The 16,321-nt window shown below is 46.1% G+C and overlaps 1 protein-coding gene across 1 annotated transcript in view; it reads left to right on the top strand.

Moving 5' to 3' along the window:
- Positions 1-16,321, top strand: part of LOC106592511 (uncharacterized) — a 165,406-nt gene that overhangs the window by 109,815 nt on the left and 39,270 nt on the right. The window contains exon 2 of the mRNA XM_045701548.2: positions 13,791-15,683. Coding sequence (XP_045557504.2) covers positions 13,791-15,683 — 1,893 coding nt within the window. The remainder of the gene's footprint in view (positions 1-13,790; positions 15,684-16,321) is intronic.

Here is a 16,321-nt window from a genome sequence, read left to right as displayed (position 1 = left end):
TGAACAGCCTGTAGACTGTAGATGAATGGAGGGGGTTATGATGTGAACAGCCTGTAGACTGTAGATGAATGGAGGGGGTTATGACGTGAACAGCCTGTAGACTGTAGATGAATGGAGGGGGTTATGATGTGAACAGCCTGTAGACTGTAGATGAATGGAGGGGGTTATGATGTGAACAGCCTGTAGACTGTAGATGAATGGAGGGGGTTATGATGTGAACAGCCTGTAGACTGTAGATGAATGGAGGGGGTTATGACGTGAACAGCCTGTAGACTGTAGATGAATGGAGGGGGTTATGACGTGAACAGCCTGTAGACTGTAGATGAATGGAGGGGGTTATGATGTGAACAGCCTGTAGACTGTAGATGAATGGAGGGGGTTATGACGTGAACAGCCTGTAGACTGTAGATGAATGGAGGGGGTTATGACGTGAACAGCCTGTAGACTGTAGATGAATGGAGGGGGTTATGATGTTAACAGCCTGTAGACTGTAGATGAATGGAGGGGTTATGACGTGAACAGCCTGTAGACTGTAGATGAATGGAGGGGGTTATGACGTGAACAGCCTGTAGACTGTAGATGAATGGAGGGGGTTATGATGTGAACAGCCTGTAGACTGTAGATGAATGGAGGGGTTATGACGTGAACAGCCTGTAGACTGTAGATGAATGGAGGGGGTTATGACGTGAACAGCCTGTAGACTGTAGATGAATGGAGGGGGTTATGACGTGAACAGCCTGTAGACTGTAGATGAATGGAGGGGGTTATGACGTGAACAGCCTGTAGACTGTAGATGAATGGAGGGGGTTATGATGTTAACAGCCTGTAGACTGTAGATGAATGGAGGGGGTTATGACGTGAACAGCCTGTAGACTGTAGATGAATGGAGGGGGTTATGACGTGAACAGCCTGTAGACTGTAGATGAATGGAGGGGGTTATGACGTGAACAGCCTGTAGACTGTAGATGAATGGAGGGGGTTATGACGTGAACAGCCTGTAGACTGTAGATGAATGGAGGGGGTTATGACGTGAACAGCCTGTAGACTGTAGATGAATGGAGGGGGTTATGACGTGAACAGCCTGTAGACTGTAGATGAATGGAGGGGGTTATGACGTGAACAGCCTGTAGACTGTAGATTAATGGAGGGGGTTATGACGTGAACAGCCTCCCAGGAACAACTGGTGTCGTGAATGAAAACGCCTTCGCAATTTTCCTCTCTTCCTGATCTCTCCAGAAGAGCTGGGCTCAATACCCATAAAGCATCTCAGAGTAAAGTTGCTGATCTAGGATCAGTTTTACCCCTTTTAGATCACAATGAATAAGATTATTTGGATACAGGATGGGACCTGATCCCAGATCAGCAATCCTGCTCTGAGATGCTTTATGAATACTGGCCCTGATTGCATTTTAATAGGAAGGCTATTTAGCCCGAGACTGCATCAGACCTTCCCTTCCCCAGACACTTCATTCAAAACCTCATCAACTTTATTCGTTTTCTAATGGGATGACGACGAGGAGCATTACAGTTATGGTGTGACATTAAAATATGCATACCTACGCTAAGATGTCACCACCAGGATGCCGTTTGGATCGAGAGCTGATGTAGTAGCAGTACGATGTTCAATGGGATTGTCTGTTGATGTCGGAAATTAAGACGTCAGCACAATTGTTTGAAGGCATTGAAGAAGCATTAAGGCAGTCGTAAATTGCTAACATGTTAGTTCTAAATTGGCTGTAAATTGGTAGTAAATGACATGTTCAGACGATATGCAAATCTTTTCTGGGATTAAATCTTAGAGAGGCTAGGGAGAGGTTAGAAGCACCAGGGATGGGAGGGAGGGGGTATATGTGGGGGGTGTGTGTGTAGGGTAGGGCGGTACAGAAGGGGTACGTTTCCCCCTTCTCCTAATAATGGGTCTGTCCCTCCCTTGACACCAGGAGGTCCCTGTGGGAGAATTGTCTAATCCACTTTATCCTGTCTGAGACCTGAGACTGGCCCACCTGTCAGAATACATTTTGTACAGACAGACAGGGCTCCATCCGGATCTGTTCTATGTCTAAACTGCCTTAAGACTGACTCCTTATTCTGTTGTTCTCCTGCTACAGAGAGGGATCCTCCCCAAAGGATTACTGCACATCCCCTATAGACTGACCCAGGATCCGATCAGGATCCAGGTCTTTCCATGGGTTAACCCAGAGACTTGATATCTTCCCTCCAATCACTTGGTCCAGTCCAGCTCCTGTATTCTATAGCTATTATTCATGTCTACTAAAGAGTGACTGTCACTTCCCTGTTCTGCAGTCCGACGTTATTAGAGGAAGTGGTTTCTGACCAGCTGGCTCGTCTCTGTGGAATTTTATCGTTGTCATCACTTTTTGGCATCATCACCTATGATGTAATCGATGACATCATCAAACTGGGTGTTCTCCAAACGTGTCATCAGCGAATATCGAGTTAGGGCGTTGAGGCGTTGTTGGCATGGTGATAACACATTGTTGGCATGACGATAAGGCGTATACTGTGATGATGACACAGAGGATGACAGGCAGTGTAGAGGGGAGGGGGATGGTGACAATGTAATGCCATAACTCCCTGTGGAGCGAACATGCAGCAGGGTGGATTTTAGGGCACAAACACACACCCACACACACACACACACCCACACACACACCCACACACACACACACACGCACGCACGCACGCACGCACGCACACACACACACACACACACACACACACACACACACACACACACACACACACACACACACAGATGTACTACTGCTAACTGGAGAGGGATCTGGATGTGCTAATACATTGTTCTACAGCTACAGAGAGGGATCCTCCCCAAAGGATTACTGCAGATCCCCTATAGACTGACCCAGGATCCGATCAGGATCCAGGTCTGGTTTACTGATCACTAGACGCTCAGAGGAAACACTCCACTAATCTCTCTTAACCTAAACAGCTCTAGGATAAGCTCTGGAAGCTTAGCCAGACCCCCAATATCAGACCTGCCTGGCCTAAAATTCATCTATACTGTATATGTAAGATCAGTAGGATGTCCAATATTAACACTGTCTCAGCCGATCTGAACCCCAGGTCTTTCCATGGGTTAACCCAGACACAGCCTAACTCAACCCCAGGTCTTTCCATGGGTTAACCCAGAGACTTGATATCTTCTCTATATCTTGGTCCAGTCCAGCTCCTGTGTTCTGTAGATATTATTCATGTCTACTAAAGAGTGACTAAGTCATCAGAGGAAGTGTTTTCTGTGTGACCAGTGACCAGCTGGCACATCTCTGTGGAATTCCTTTTATCGTTGTCATCACATGACATCGTCACCTATGATGCAATTGATGATGTCATCAAACTGGGGGTCTCCAAACGTCTCATCATCAAATAACGAGATAGGGTGTTGTTGGCGTGGCGATAACACATTGTTGGCATGACGATAGTATACGTGTGGTGTTGACGTAGAGGATGACAGGCAGTGTGGAGGGTGTAAGGGGGGTGGGGGGTGACAATGTAACTCCGTAACTCCCTGTGGAGCGAACATGCGGCAGTGGGGATTTGAGGGCACAAACACACATGCTGATGTAGCCTTGGAGACAGAGTTGTTTATGTCAGAGCTGTCTCTCTCTCTCTCTCTCTTTATCTATCTATCTATCTATCTATCTATCTATCTATCTATCTATCTATCTATCTATCTATCTATCTATCTATCTATCTATCTATCTATCTATCTATCTATCTCCCCCTCGCTCTCGCTCTCACCCCTCTCTCTATCTATCTATCCCTCTCCCTCTCTCTTTATTTCTCTCTCTTTTTATCTATCTATCTCTCTCTCCCTCTCTCTCCCTCTTTCTCTTTATCGTTTTCCGTCACTCTTTCCTCGCTGTATGTCTCTTTCTGTCTGTCTATTTCTTTGTCTCTCTCTCTCTTTCTCTGTGTTGACAGATTTCAGTCATAATGGTACAAACCTGATTGCTACTGAATTAGAAAACTCCCCTCCTCTTTTCCCCTCTCTCTCTCCATCTCTCCTCTCCTCCATCTCTCCCTCTCTCTCTCCATCTCTCCTCTCCTCCACCATCTGCCCCTTGAGAGTGAGTTCCCCAGAGAGGGAGAGATGGAGAGAGAGAGGCAAACATAAATGGTGTGTTTTGGATGAAATGGGTTAATTGAATAGTTTATACATAAAGTACCGTATTATTACATACATTGTATTGTTGTTGTATACATATGACAATACTAAGTGTGATTATATTGTATGTATACAACTGTATGTAAACCACAACTATTCATACATTTTGGTCAGAGAGTTTTTGTTGCCTGTGATGGTCTCCCTCTCTCTCTCATCTACTGTCTCGACCTCTGAATCCTCGGCTATGAAAAGCCAACTGACATTTCCTCCTGAGGTGCTGACCTGTTGCACCCTCTACAACCACTGGGATTATTATTATTTCACCCTGCTGGTCATCTATGAACGTTTTAACATCTTGAAGAATGATCTGGCCTTAATGACCATGTACTCTTATAATCTCCACCCAGCACAGCCAGAAGAGGACTGGCCACCTCTCAGAGCCTGGTTCCTCTCTAGGTTTCTTCCTAGATTCTGGCCTTTCTAGGGAGTTTTTCCTAGCCACCGTGCTTCTACAGCTGCATCGCTTGCTGTTTGGGGTTTTAGGCTGGGTTTCTGTACAGCACTTTGTGATAACTGCTGCTATATAAAGGGCTTTATAAATCCATTTGATTAATTGCTGATTGGTCATGGTGGTTGTGAACCAGCCAGCAGTATTGTGGGTGATACATGCCCAATAGATCTTAACATGATGACAGAGTGGGTGTCACATTGGGGTGATTGTTAGGCCCTCCTCCAAACACCCAGCCGGAAAAATTTGGCCAGCAAGATTTTTTATTTGGCCCCTCAAGTTTTCTTAACAGAACTTTTTATTTAAATGTTTTATTGTTGTCCATAAAATACAGTAAAAACACCAGCAAATCAGCTCCAATTGATTTTAATCTGTTCCAAAGTCTTCCAACACATAATAAAGAGATATATGTGATTGTATGCAAATGCAGGTGTTCCTAATGTTTTGTACACTCAGTGTGTGTGTGTGTGTGTGTGTGTGTGTGTGTGTGTGTGTGTGTGTGTGTGTGTGTGTGCGTGTGCGTGTACATACACACAGTGCATTAGGGAATTATTCAGACCCCTTCACGTTTTCCACATTTTGATGTTACTTATTCTAAAATGGATTAAATAAATATAAAATACTCATCAATCTACACACAATACCCCATAATGACATCATAATACCACATAATGACATCGCAATACCCCATAATGACATCACAATACCCTATATTGACAAAGCGAAAACAGGTTTTTAGACATTTTTGCACATTTATTAAAAATAAAAAACAGAAATACCTCATTTACATTTCATATTCAGACCCTTTGCTATGAGACTCAAAATTGAGCTCAGTTTCATCCTGTTTCCATTGATCATCCTTGAGATGTTTCTACAACTTGATTGTAGTCCACCTGCGGTAAATTAAACTGATTGGACATGATTTGGAAAGGCACACACCTGTCTGTATAAGGTCCCACAGTTGACAGTGCATTTCAGAGCAAAAACCAAGCCATAGGGTTGAAGGAATTGTCCGTACAGCATCCCGGAGTTGCCTCTTCACTGTTGACGTTGAGACTGGTGTTTTGCGGTTACATTTAATGAAGCTGCCAGTTGAGGACTTGTGAAGCGTCTGTTTCTCAAACTAGACACTCTAATGTACTTGTCCTCTTGCTCAATTGTGCACCGGGGCCTCCCACTCCTCTTTCTATGGACAAAAAATGTCTAAGTGACCCCAAACTTTTGAATGGTAGTGTTGGATATATATAATGATAATTTAAAGGTCATGCTTCTTGATATGCCACACCTGTCAGGTGGATGGATTATTTTGTCAAAGGAGAAATGCCCTCTCTCACCCTGTCTCTTTATCTCTCTATCTTTCTATCTCTGTCTCTTTATCTCTCTATCTTTCTATCTCTGTCTCTCCATCTCTCTTCTTTGGCGTCATCCAGTGATTCAACCTTCATTAGTCTTTTGGCTGAAGAGTTCTTTAGGAATGTTGATGATCACTGCAAACATCAGAAGACTGCAACGCTCTTAGAATGCTCCAGAACACTTGGATACCTTCTGACACGCCCTTTTAGACTACATTCTAGAACCCATGTCATGAAAACAAAGCATCTTACTTCAAAGTTCAAGCCACCACAACTAAAAGACTGTTATCTAACTATGGAATTAGATGAAAGCATCCTCTACCTCTGCATCTCTCTTTGAATTGAATAGAATCCCAATGAGGGGCTTTAGAGTTTGAAGTTAACAGGGGGTTCCAGAGAATTTGGGGATGGGGGTTAGGGGGTGTCTTAATCCTTCTCGGGTTGCTCCTGGGGCTCTTGGGGTGAGGGGAGGCGGTGCGTGAGGACGACATTGACCCGTCAGTGGTAATAGAAACAGGATTCTCAGTCAGTGATCCTTCTCATCCCACTCCTGGCACCAACACACACATTTGCACACACGCAGGCACACACACATACACACAAAAGAGCCTACGGATCCCACTTCTGGCACCAGTGTGGATGCAGCTGCAGGGATGAAAGAACAGAACAGAAACACTAATAAGACAGCACTGTGTGTGTGTGTGTGTGTGTGTGTGTGTGTGTGTGTGTGTGTGTGTGTGTGTGTGTGTGTGTGTACTGTGTGTGTGTGTGTGTGTGTGTGTGTGTGTGTGTGTGTGTGTGTGTGTGTGTGTGTGTGTGTGTGTGTACACAGTGGTGACTGGTGGGTTAGCTATATACCAGAGCCCTGAGATCCCTATAGACCTGGGAAGACCATGATAGACTTTATCATCTGTTGAGACTATAGAAAGGTACAATGTTGACAATAGAAAGCTTTATCGACAATAGGAAGCTACAATGTTGACAATAGAAAGCTACATTGTCGACAATAGAAAGCTTTCTTGACAATAGAAAGCTACAATGTCGACAATAGAAAGCTACAATGTCGAAAATAGAAAGCTACAATGTTGACAATAGAAAGTTTTATCAAATCAAATTTATTTATATAGCCCTTCGTACATCAGCTGATATCTCAAAGTGCTGTACAGAAACCCAGCCTAAAACCCCAAACAGCAAGCAATGCATGTGAAAGAAGCACGGTGGCTAGGAAAAACTCCCTAGGAAAAACTCCCTAGAAAGGCCAAAAACCTAGGAAGAAACCTAGAGAGGAACCAGGCTATGAGGGGTGGCCAGTCCTCTTCTGGCTGTGCAGGGTGGATATTATAACAGAACATGGTCAAGATGTTAAAATGTTCATAAATGAACAGCATGGTCAAATAATAATAATCATAGTAGTTGTCGAGGGTGCAACAAGCACGTCCGGTGAACTGGTCAGGGTTCCATAGCCGCAGGCAGAACAGTTGAAACTGGAGCAGCAGCACGGCCAAGTGGACTGGGGACAGCAAGGAGTCATCATACCAGGTAGTCCTGAGGCATGGTCCTAGGGCTCAGGTCCTCCGAGAGAAAGACAGAAAGAGAGAAAGATAGAATTAGAGAGAGCATATTTAAATTCACACAGGACACCGGATAAGACAAGAGAAATACTCCAGATGTAACAGACTGACCCTAGCCCCCCGACACATAAACTACTGCAGCATAAATACTGGAGGCTGAGACAGGAGGGATCAGAAGACACTGTGGCCCCATCCGATGATACCCCCGGACAGGGCCAAACAGGCAGGATATAACCCCACCCACTTTGCCAAAGCACAGCCCCCACACCACTAGAGGGATGTCTCCAACCACCAACTTACCGTCCTAAGACAAGGCCGAGTATAGCCCACAACGATCTCCGCCATGGCACAACCCAAGGGGGGGCGCCAACCCAGACAGGAAGACCACGTCAGTGACTCAACCCACTCACCCCTCCCATGGACGGCATGGAAGAACACCAGTAAGCCAGTGACTCAGCCCCTGTAATAGGGTTAGAGGCAGAGAATCCCAGTGGAAAGAGGGGAACCGGCAAGGCAGAGACAGCAAGGGCGGTTCGTTGCTCCAGCCTTTCCGTTCACCTTCACACTCCTGGGCCAGACTATACTTAATCATAGGACCTACTGAAGAGATAAGTCTTCAGTAAAGACTTAGAGGATGAGACTGAGTCTGCGTCTCTCACATTGGTAGGCAGACCATTCCATAAAAATGGAGCTCTATAGGAGAAAGCCCTACCTCCAGCCGTTTGCTTAGAAATTCTAGGGACAATTAGACGGCCTGCGTCTTGTGACCGTAGCGTACGTGTAGGTATGTACGGCAGGACCAAATCGGAAAGATAGGTAGGAGCAAGCCCATGTAATGCTTTGTAGGTTAGCAGTAAAACCTTGAAATCAGCCCTTGCCTTAACAGGAAGCCAGTGTAGGGAGGCTAGCACTGGAGTAATATGATCAATTTTTTTGGTTCTAGTCAGGATTCTAGCAGCCGTATTTAGCACTAACTGAAGTTTGTTTAGTGCTTTATCCGGGTAGCCGGAAAGTAGAGCATTGCAGTAGTCCAGCCTAGAAGTAACAAAAGCATGGATTAATTTTTCTGCGTCATTTTTGGACAGAAAGTTTCTGATTTTTGCAATGTTACGTAGATGGAAAAAAGCTGTCCTTGAAACAGTCTTGATATGTTCTTCAAAAGAGAGATCAGGGTCCAGAGTAACGCCGAGGTCCTTCACAGTTTTATTTGAGACGACTGTACAACCATCCAGATTAATTGTCAGATTCAACAGAAGATCTCTTTGTTTCTTGGGACCTAGAACAAGCATCTCTGTTTTGTCCGAGTTTAAAAGTAGAAAGTTTGCAGCCATCCACTTCTTTATGTCTGAAACACAGGCTTCTAGCGGGGGCAATTTTGGGGCTTCACCATGTTTCATTGAAATGTACAGCTGTGTGTCGTCCGCATAGCAGTGAAATTTAACATTATGTTTTCGAATGACATCCCCAAGAGGTAAAATATATAGTGAAAACAATAGTGGTCCTAAAACGGAACCTTGAGGAACACCGAAATTTACAATTGATTTGTCAGAGGACAAACCATTCACAGAGACAAACTGATATCTTTCCGACAGATAAGATCTAAACCAGGCCAGAACTTGTCCATGTAGACCAATTTGGGTTTCCAATCTCTCCAAAAGAATGTGGTGATCGATGGTATCAAAAGCGGCACTAAGATCTAGGAGCACGAGGACAGATGCAGAGCCTCGGTCTGACGTCATTAAAAGGTCATTTACCACCTTCACAAGTGCAGTCTCAGTGCTATGATGGGGTCTAAAACCAGACTGAAGCGTTTCGTATACATTGTTTGTCTTCAGGAAGGCAGTGAGTTGCTGTGCAACAGCTTTTTCTAAAATGTTTGAGAGGAATGGAAGATTCGATATAGGCCGATAGTTTTTTATAATTTCTGGGCTTTTTCAAGAGAGGCTTTATTACTGCCACTTTTAGTGAGCTTGGTACACATCCGGTGGATAGAGAGCCGTTTATTATGTTCAACATAGGAGGGCCAAGCACAGGAAGCAGCTCTTTCAGTAGTTTAGTTGGAATAGGGTCCAGTATGCAGCTTGAGGGTTTGGAGGCCATGATTATTTTTATCATTGTGTCAAGAGATATAGTACTAAAACACTTTAGTATCTCCCTTGATCCTAGGTCCTGGCAGAGTTGTGGAGACTCAGGACAATGGAGCTTTGGAGGAATACCCAGATTTAAAGAGGAGTCCGTAATTTGCTTTCTGATGATCATGATCTTTTCCTCAAAGAAGTTCATAAATGTATTACTGCTGAAGTGAAAGCCATTATCGACTATAGAAAGCTACAATGTTGACAATAGAAAGTTTTATCGACAAGAGAAAGCTACAATGTTGACAATAGAAAGTTTTATCGACATTAGAAAGCTACAATGTCGACAATAGAAAGCTTTATCGACAATAGAAAGCTACAATGTCAACAATGGAAACTACAATGTTGACAATAGAAAGCTATAATGTCGACAATAGAAAGCTACAATGTCGACAATAGAAAGTTTTATCGCCAATAGAAAGCTACAATGTTGACAATAGAAAGTTTTATCGACAATAGAAAGCTACAATGTCGACAATAGAAAGTTTTATCGACAGTAGAAAGCTACAATGTTGACAATAGAAATTATACATTTTATGCCTTTGATCTTCTATAGACTTTAAGACTACATGAGTTTATAGAATGTGTTTGTCATCGAGTGTCTCACTGTGCTGGTACTCTCTTTTAACAGTCATTCTGTTTGGTGGTGTCTGATGGTTCTGGTAGTCATTCTGTTTGGTGGTGTCTGATGGTGCTGGTAGTCATTCTGTTTGGTGGTGTCTGATGGTGCTGGTAGTCATTCTGTTTGGTGGTGTCTGATGGTGCTGGTAGTCATTCTGTTTGGTGGTGTCTGATGGTGCTGATAGTCATTCTGTTTGGTGGTGTCTGATGGTGCTGATAGTCATTCTGTTTGGTGGTGTCTGATGGTTCTGGTAGTCATTCTGTTTGGTGGTGTCTGATGGTGCTGATTGTCATTCTGTTTGGTGGTGTCTGATGGTGCTGATATTCATTCTGTTTGGTGGTGTCTGATGGTGCTGATAGTCATTCTGTTTGGTGGTGTCTGATGGTGCTGATAGTCATTCTGTTTGGTGGTGTCTGATGGTGCTGATAGTCATTCTGTTTGGTGGTGTCTGATGGTGATAATAGTCATTCTGTTTGGTGGTGTCTGATGGTGCTGATTGTCATTCTGTTTGGTGGTGTCTGATGGTGCTGATAGTCATTCTGTTTGGTGGTGTCTGATGGTGCTGATAGTCATTCTGTTTGGTGGTGTCTGATGGTGCTGATTGTCATTCTGTTTGGTGGTGTCTGATGGTGCTGATAGTCATTCTGTTTGGTGGTGTCTGATGGTGCTGGTAGTCATTCTGTTTGGTGGTGTCTGATGGTGCTGGTAGTCATTCTGTTTGGTGGTGTCTGATGGTGCTGATAGTCATTCTGTTTGGTGGTGTCTGATGGTGCTGGTAGTCATTCTGTTTGGTGGTGTCTGATGGTACTGATAGTCATTCTGTTTGGTGGTGTCTGATGGTGCTGATAGTCATTCTGTTTGGTGGTGTCTGATGGTGCTAATAGTCATTCTGTTTGGTGGTGTCTGATGGTGCTGGTAGTCATTCTGTTTGGTGGTGTCTGATGGTGCTGATAGTCATTCTGTTTGGTGGTGTCTGATGGTTCAGGTAGTCATTCTGTTTGGTGGTGTCTGATGGTGCTAATAGTCATTCTGTTTGGTGGTGTCTGATGGTGCTAATAGTCATTCTGTTTGGTGGTGTCTGATGGTGCTGATAGTCATTCTGTTTGGTGGTGTCTGATGGTGCTGATAGTCATTCTGTTTGGTGGTGTCTGATGGTGCTGATTGTCATTCTGTTTGGTGGTGTCTGATGGTGCTGGTAGTCATTCTGTTTGGTGGTGTCTGATGGTGCTGGTAGTCATTCTGTTTGGTGGTGTCTGATGGTGCTGATAGTCATTCTGTTTGGTGGTGTCTGATGGTGCTGATAGTCATTCTGTTTGGTGGTGTCTGATGGTGCTGGTAGTCATTCTGTTTGGTGGTGTCTGATGGTGCTGGTAGTCATTCTGTTTGGTGGTGTCTGATGGTGTTGGTAGTCATTCTGTTTGGTGGTGTCTGATGGTGCTAATAGTCATTATGTTTGGTGGTGTCTGATGGTGCTAATAGTCATTCTGTTTGGTGGTGTCTGATGGTGCTGGTAGTCATTCTGTTTGGTGGTGTCTGATGGTGCTGATAGTCATTCTGTTTGGTGGTGTCTGATGGTGCTGGTAGTCATTCTGTTTGGTGGTGTCTGATGGTACTGATAGTCATTCTGTTTGGTGGTGTCTGATGGTGCTGATAGTCATTCTGTTTGGTGGTGTCTGATGGTGCTGATAGTCATTCTGTTTGGTGGTGTCTGATGGTGCTAATAGTCATTCTGTTTGGTGGTGTCTGATGGTGCTAATAGTCATTCTGTTTGGTGGTGTCTGATGGTGCTGATAGTCATTCTGTTTGGTGGTGTCTGATGGTGCTGATTGTCATTCTGTTTGGTGGTGTCTGATGGTGCTGGTATTCATTCTGTTTGGTGGTGTCTGATGGTGCTGATAGTCATTCTGCTTGGTGGTGTCTGATGGTGCTGGTATTCATTCTGTTTGGTGGTGTCTGATGGTGCTGATAGTCATTCTGTTTGGTGGTGTCTGATGGTGCTGATAGTCATTCTGTTTGGTGGTGTCTGATGGTGCTGGTTTTCATTCTGTTTGGTGGTGTCTGATGGTGCTGATAGTCATTCTGTTTGGTGGTGTCTGATGGTGCTGATAGTCATTCTGTTTGGTGGTGTCTGATGGTGCTGGTAGTCATTCTGTTTGGTGGTGTCTGATGGTACTGATAGTCATTCTGTTTGGTGGTGTCTGATGGTGCTGATAGTCATTCTGTTTGGTGGTGTCTGATGGTGCTGATAGTCATTCTGTTTGGTGGTGTCTGATGGTGCTAATAGTCATTCTGTTTGGTGGTGTCTGATGGTGCTAATAGTCATTCTGTTTGGTGGTGTCTGATGGTGCTGATAGTCATTCTGTTTGGTGGTGTCTGATGGTGCTGATAGTCATTCTGTTTGGTGGTGTCTGATGGTGCTGATTGTCATTCTGTTTGGTGGTGTCTGATGGTGCTGGTAGTCATTCTGTTTGGTGGTGTCTGATGGTGCTGGTAGTCATTCTGTTTGGTGGTGTCTGATGGTGCTGATAGTCATTCTGTTTGGTGGTGTCTGATGGTGCTGATAGTCATTCTGTTTGGTGGTGTCTGATGGTGCTGGTAGTCATTCTGTTTGGTGGTGTCTGATGGTGCTGGTAGTCATTCTGTTTGGTGGTGTCTGATGGTGTTGGTAGTCATTCTGTTTGGTGGTGTCTGATGGTGCTAATAGTCATTATGTTTGGTGGTGTCTGATGGTGCTAATAGTCATTCTGTTTGGTGGTGTCTGATGGTGCTGGTAGTCATTCTGTTTGGTGGTGTCTGATGGTGCTGATAGTCATTCTGTTTGGTGGTGTCTGATGGTGCTGGTAGTCATTCTGTTTGGTGGTGTCTGATGGTACTGATAGTCATTCTGTTTGGTGGTGTCTGATGGTGCTGATAGTCATTCTGTTTGGTGGTGTCTGATGGTGCTGATAGTCATTCTGTTTGGTGGTGTCTGATGGTGCTAATAGTCATTCTGTTTGGTGGTGTCTGATGGTGCTAATAGTCATTCTGTTTGGTGGTGTCTGATGGTGCTGATAGTCATTCTGTTTGGTGGTGTCTGATGGTGCTGATAGTCATTCTGTTTGGTGGTGTCTGATGGTTCTGGTAGTCATTCTGTTTGGTGGTGTCTGATGGTGCTGGTAGTCATTCTGTTTGGTGGTGTCTGATGGTGCTGGTAGTCATTCTGTTTGGTGGTGTCTGATGGTGCTGATTGTCATTCTGTTTGGTGGTGTCTGATGGTGCTGGTATTCATTCTGTTTGGTGGTGTCTGATGGTGCTGATAGTCATTCTGTTTGGTGGTGTCTGATGGTGCTGATAGTCATTCTGTTTGGTGGTGTCTGATGGTGCTGATAGTCATTCTGTTTGGTGGTGTCTGATGGTGCTGGTTTTCATTCTGTTTGGAATTTCTATGTTACTCATCTTCTCTCTTCTCCCTCCAGCTGTCTGGATCACTGAAGAGGAGGCTGACTGCGACCGAGGGGGCCTACCAGGGAGGTTTACGGCAGGGCCAAGGGCCCGGTAACGGCCCCGGTCTGGGCCCCGGTTCAGGTCTGGGTCTGAACGGTACCTCCTACGCTACCTCCATGACCCAGGGTCCTGGGGTGCCCGCCAAGCGACTCTGCCTGGAGGATGTGACCCTCGCCATGGGTAGCGGCTTCCAGCAGAGTCCTTACTCTGGAGGACCGAGTTCTGGAGGTCATGGAGGTCCTGGAAGTCAGGGGTCACTGGAAGGTAACAGGCTGGGGAACGGTAACTCCGGGCTGGGGTCGCCTTACTCAATGCCCCCTAAGGCGAGTCCAGGGTCTGCAGGTGGTGGTGGAGGACATTTTCACCCCAATGGAAGCTCCTCGTCGGCCCCATCGGTTGAGCAGGAGCTGCAAGATATTCTGGATGAACTGACTAAGAACCCGGATCCGTCGTTGACGGAGTTGGATCTTGACAAGATACTGGGGAATAAAGAGGAGCAGAATCAGAACCAAGGGCATGGGCCGGGGTATATCCACCCACACTCGCCCAAACACTCCCCCCAGAGACCCACCTCTCACCTGGAGAGCCACCTCACCCGTTCCCCAGGCTTTCCCCAGGCCGGGTCTCCCCAAGTAGGCCCGAGTCCGGCTGGAGCTCCCTACTCCATCCCCCACCCCTCCAAACCAGTCCCCTCACCCCTATCGGCCTCTCCTCATCACTCCTCTTCCTCCTCTTCGTCCCAGAATCAAGCTCGTTCTCCAATGCTCTCAGCCGCCCTTTCGTCTCGCCCTGGTTCCACGTGGCACGAAGTATCGCGAGCCCAACAGCTCCAGCAAATGGCGTCCAACTCCAACAAACACCTTACCTCCAACACCCCTATCCAGCAGAACCAGTCCCAGAACCAGACCCAGGCCTCTATCCCTCCTCTATCCCAGCAAGGCTCACCCTGGGGCGGGCAGAAACTGCCCAACCTCCCCAACTCCTCCCCGCTCCACCAGCAACCATTCAGCCCTGCTGGAAGCATCCAGAGCCCCCAGGGATCGCTGAGTCTCCCATCCGCTGGTCCTTCGCCACCCTACCACCCAGAGAAGCTAGGCAGTCCGGCTATCGCCCAACCCCCCTTCAGCCCACAGAGTACCCTTCTACCTGGAGGAACGACTACCACATCCAGCACTTCATCCAACATCCAGGGGTCCCAGGCCAACTACATGCCCAGCGGAGTTGCACCGACATCGGGCACCACAAGGCTCTCGCCCCCCTACAGGACGGACAAGCCCCATATTAGTCCGTTGATTCAACCCCAGCCTCAACCTCAACCCCAGAACCAACCCCAAACCCAACATCCAAATCCATACAGCACCCAGAACGGGTCAGGACCCAACAACAATATGTCTAGCCAGCTCTACAAAGCCATGACTGCAGGTCAACCCAGCAGCCTCAAGCTACTAATGCAACAACAACAACAACAACAACAACAACAACAACAACAGTCGAACACACAGCAGCTACAGACTAACGCCCAGCTGGGACAACACCCGTCCATGTCCAAACCAGGCGGTGGTGGTGGTGTACCCCACCAAGAACCCCCATACTCCTTCACTAACACCAAACCCCTTCGCCACTTTGACCCCAACCCGGACCACCAAGGTGGACAGCAGCAGAAGATGGGGGGAGGGGGACCCCCTGGACAGGGACCCCCCAACCCCATGGCAGGTTATCGGGGAATGCAGCATGGGGGTGCTGCCGGAACAGCAGCATCTGTAGCAGCGAACCACGCCCATTTACTACAGCAGAGGATGCAGCAGATGGCAGCGATGCAACAGGCCACAGCAGGAGCCTTGGGAGGGCCACAGCACTGTAGAGAGGTGAGTCATGATTGGCTAATTCTTCTTCCTGGTTGCAGTACATTGAGAGGCGATTGGCTGGTTCTACTTCCTGGTTGCAGTATGTAAATAGGTGATAGGCTGGCTATACTTCCTGGCATGTAATGGTCATTGGGCCATACTGTAAAGCGGTGAGAGATTGGCTGATTCTACTTTCTGGTATGTGAAGAGGTGATTGGCTGGTTATACTTACTGGTCACAGTATTGGTTTACACTAATAACAGTGCCACAAACATGTCAGTGCTTCTTCCTGTTATCCCAGAGTATTAATCTGGTTCTTACACAGACTGAGGGGTTTCCACTAGTTACCACAGCCACAAAGTCCAAATTGGCTATATTGTAAAAATTCATGAAAACAAAAATTTGCTTTTTGGTCTTAATTTAAGGTTAGGCATAAGGTTAGCAATGTGGTTAAGGTTAGGATTGAGTTTAGGTTTAAAATCAGAAATTGTAGAAATAGGTGGGATTTATGACTTTGTGGCTGTGGTAACTAGTGACGACCAGGCTGAGGTCATGTCTGTGTTGTGTTGGGTTGGGTTACTCCTTTAGCTGTCTGTTTAGGGAACTGCTGTCTACTGGAGTTGTTCTAGCTGTATTATTTGGTGGTTAGGGACTGTGGA

Source organism: Salmo salar, chromosome 18 (genome assembly GCF_965601325.2).
Source record: "Salmo salar chromosome 18, fSalSal1, whole genome shotgun sequence".
NCBI lineage: Eukaryota > Metazoa > Chordata > Actinopteri > Salmoniformes > Salmonidae > Salmo > Salmo salar.
This window is presented reverse-complemented; position numbering and strand designations above follow the sequence as displayed.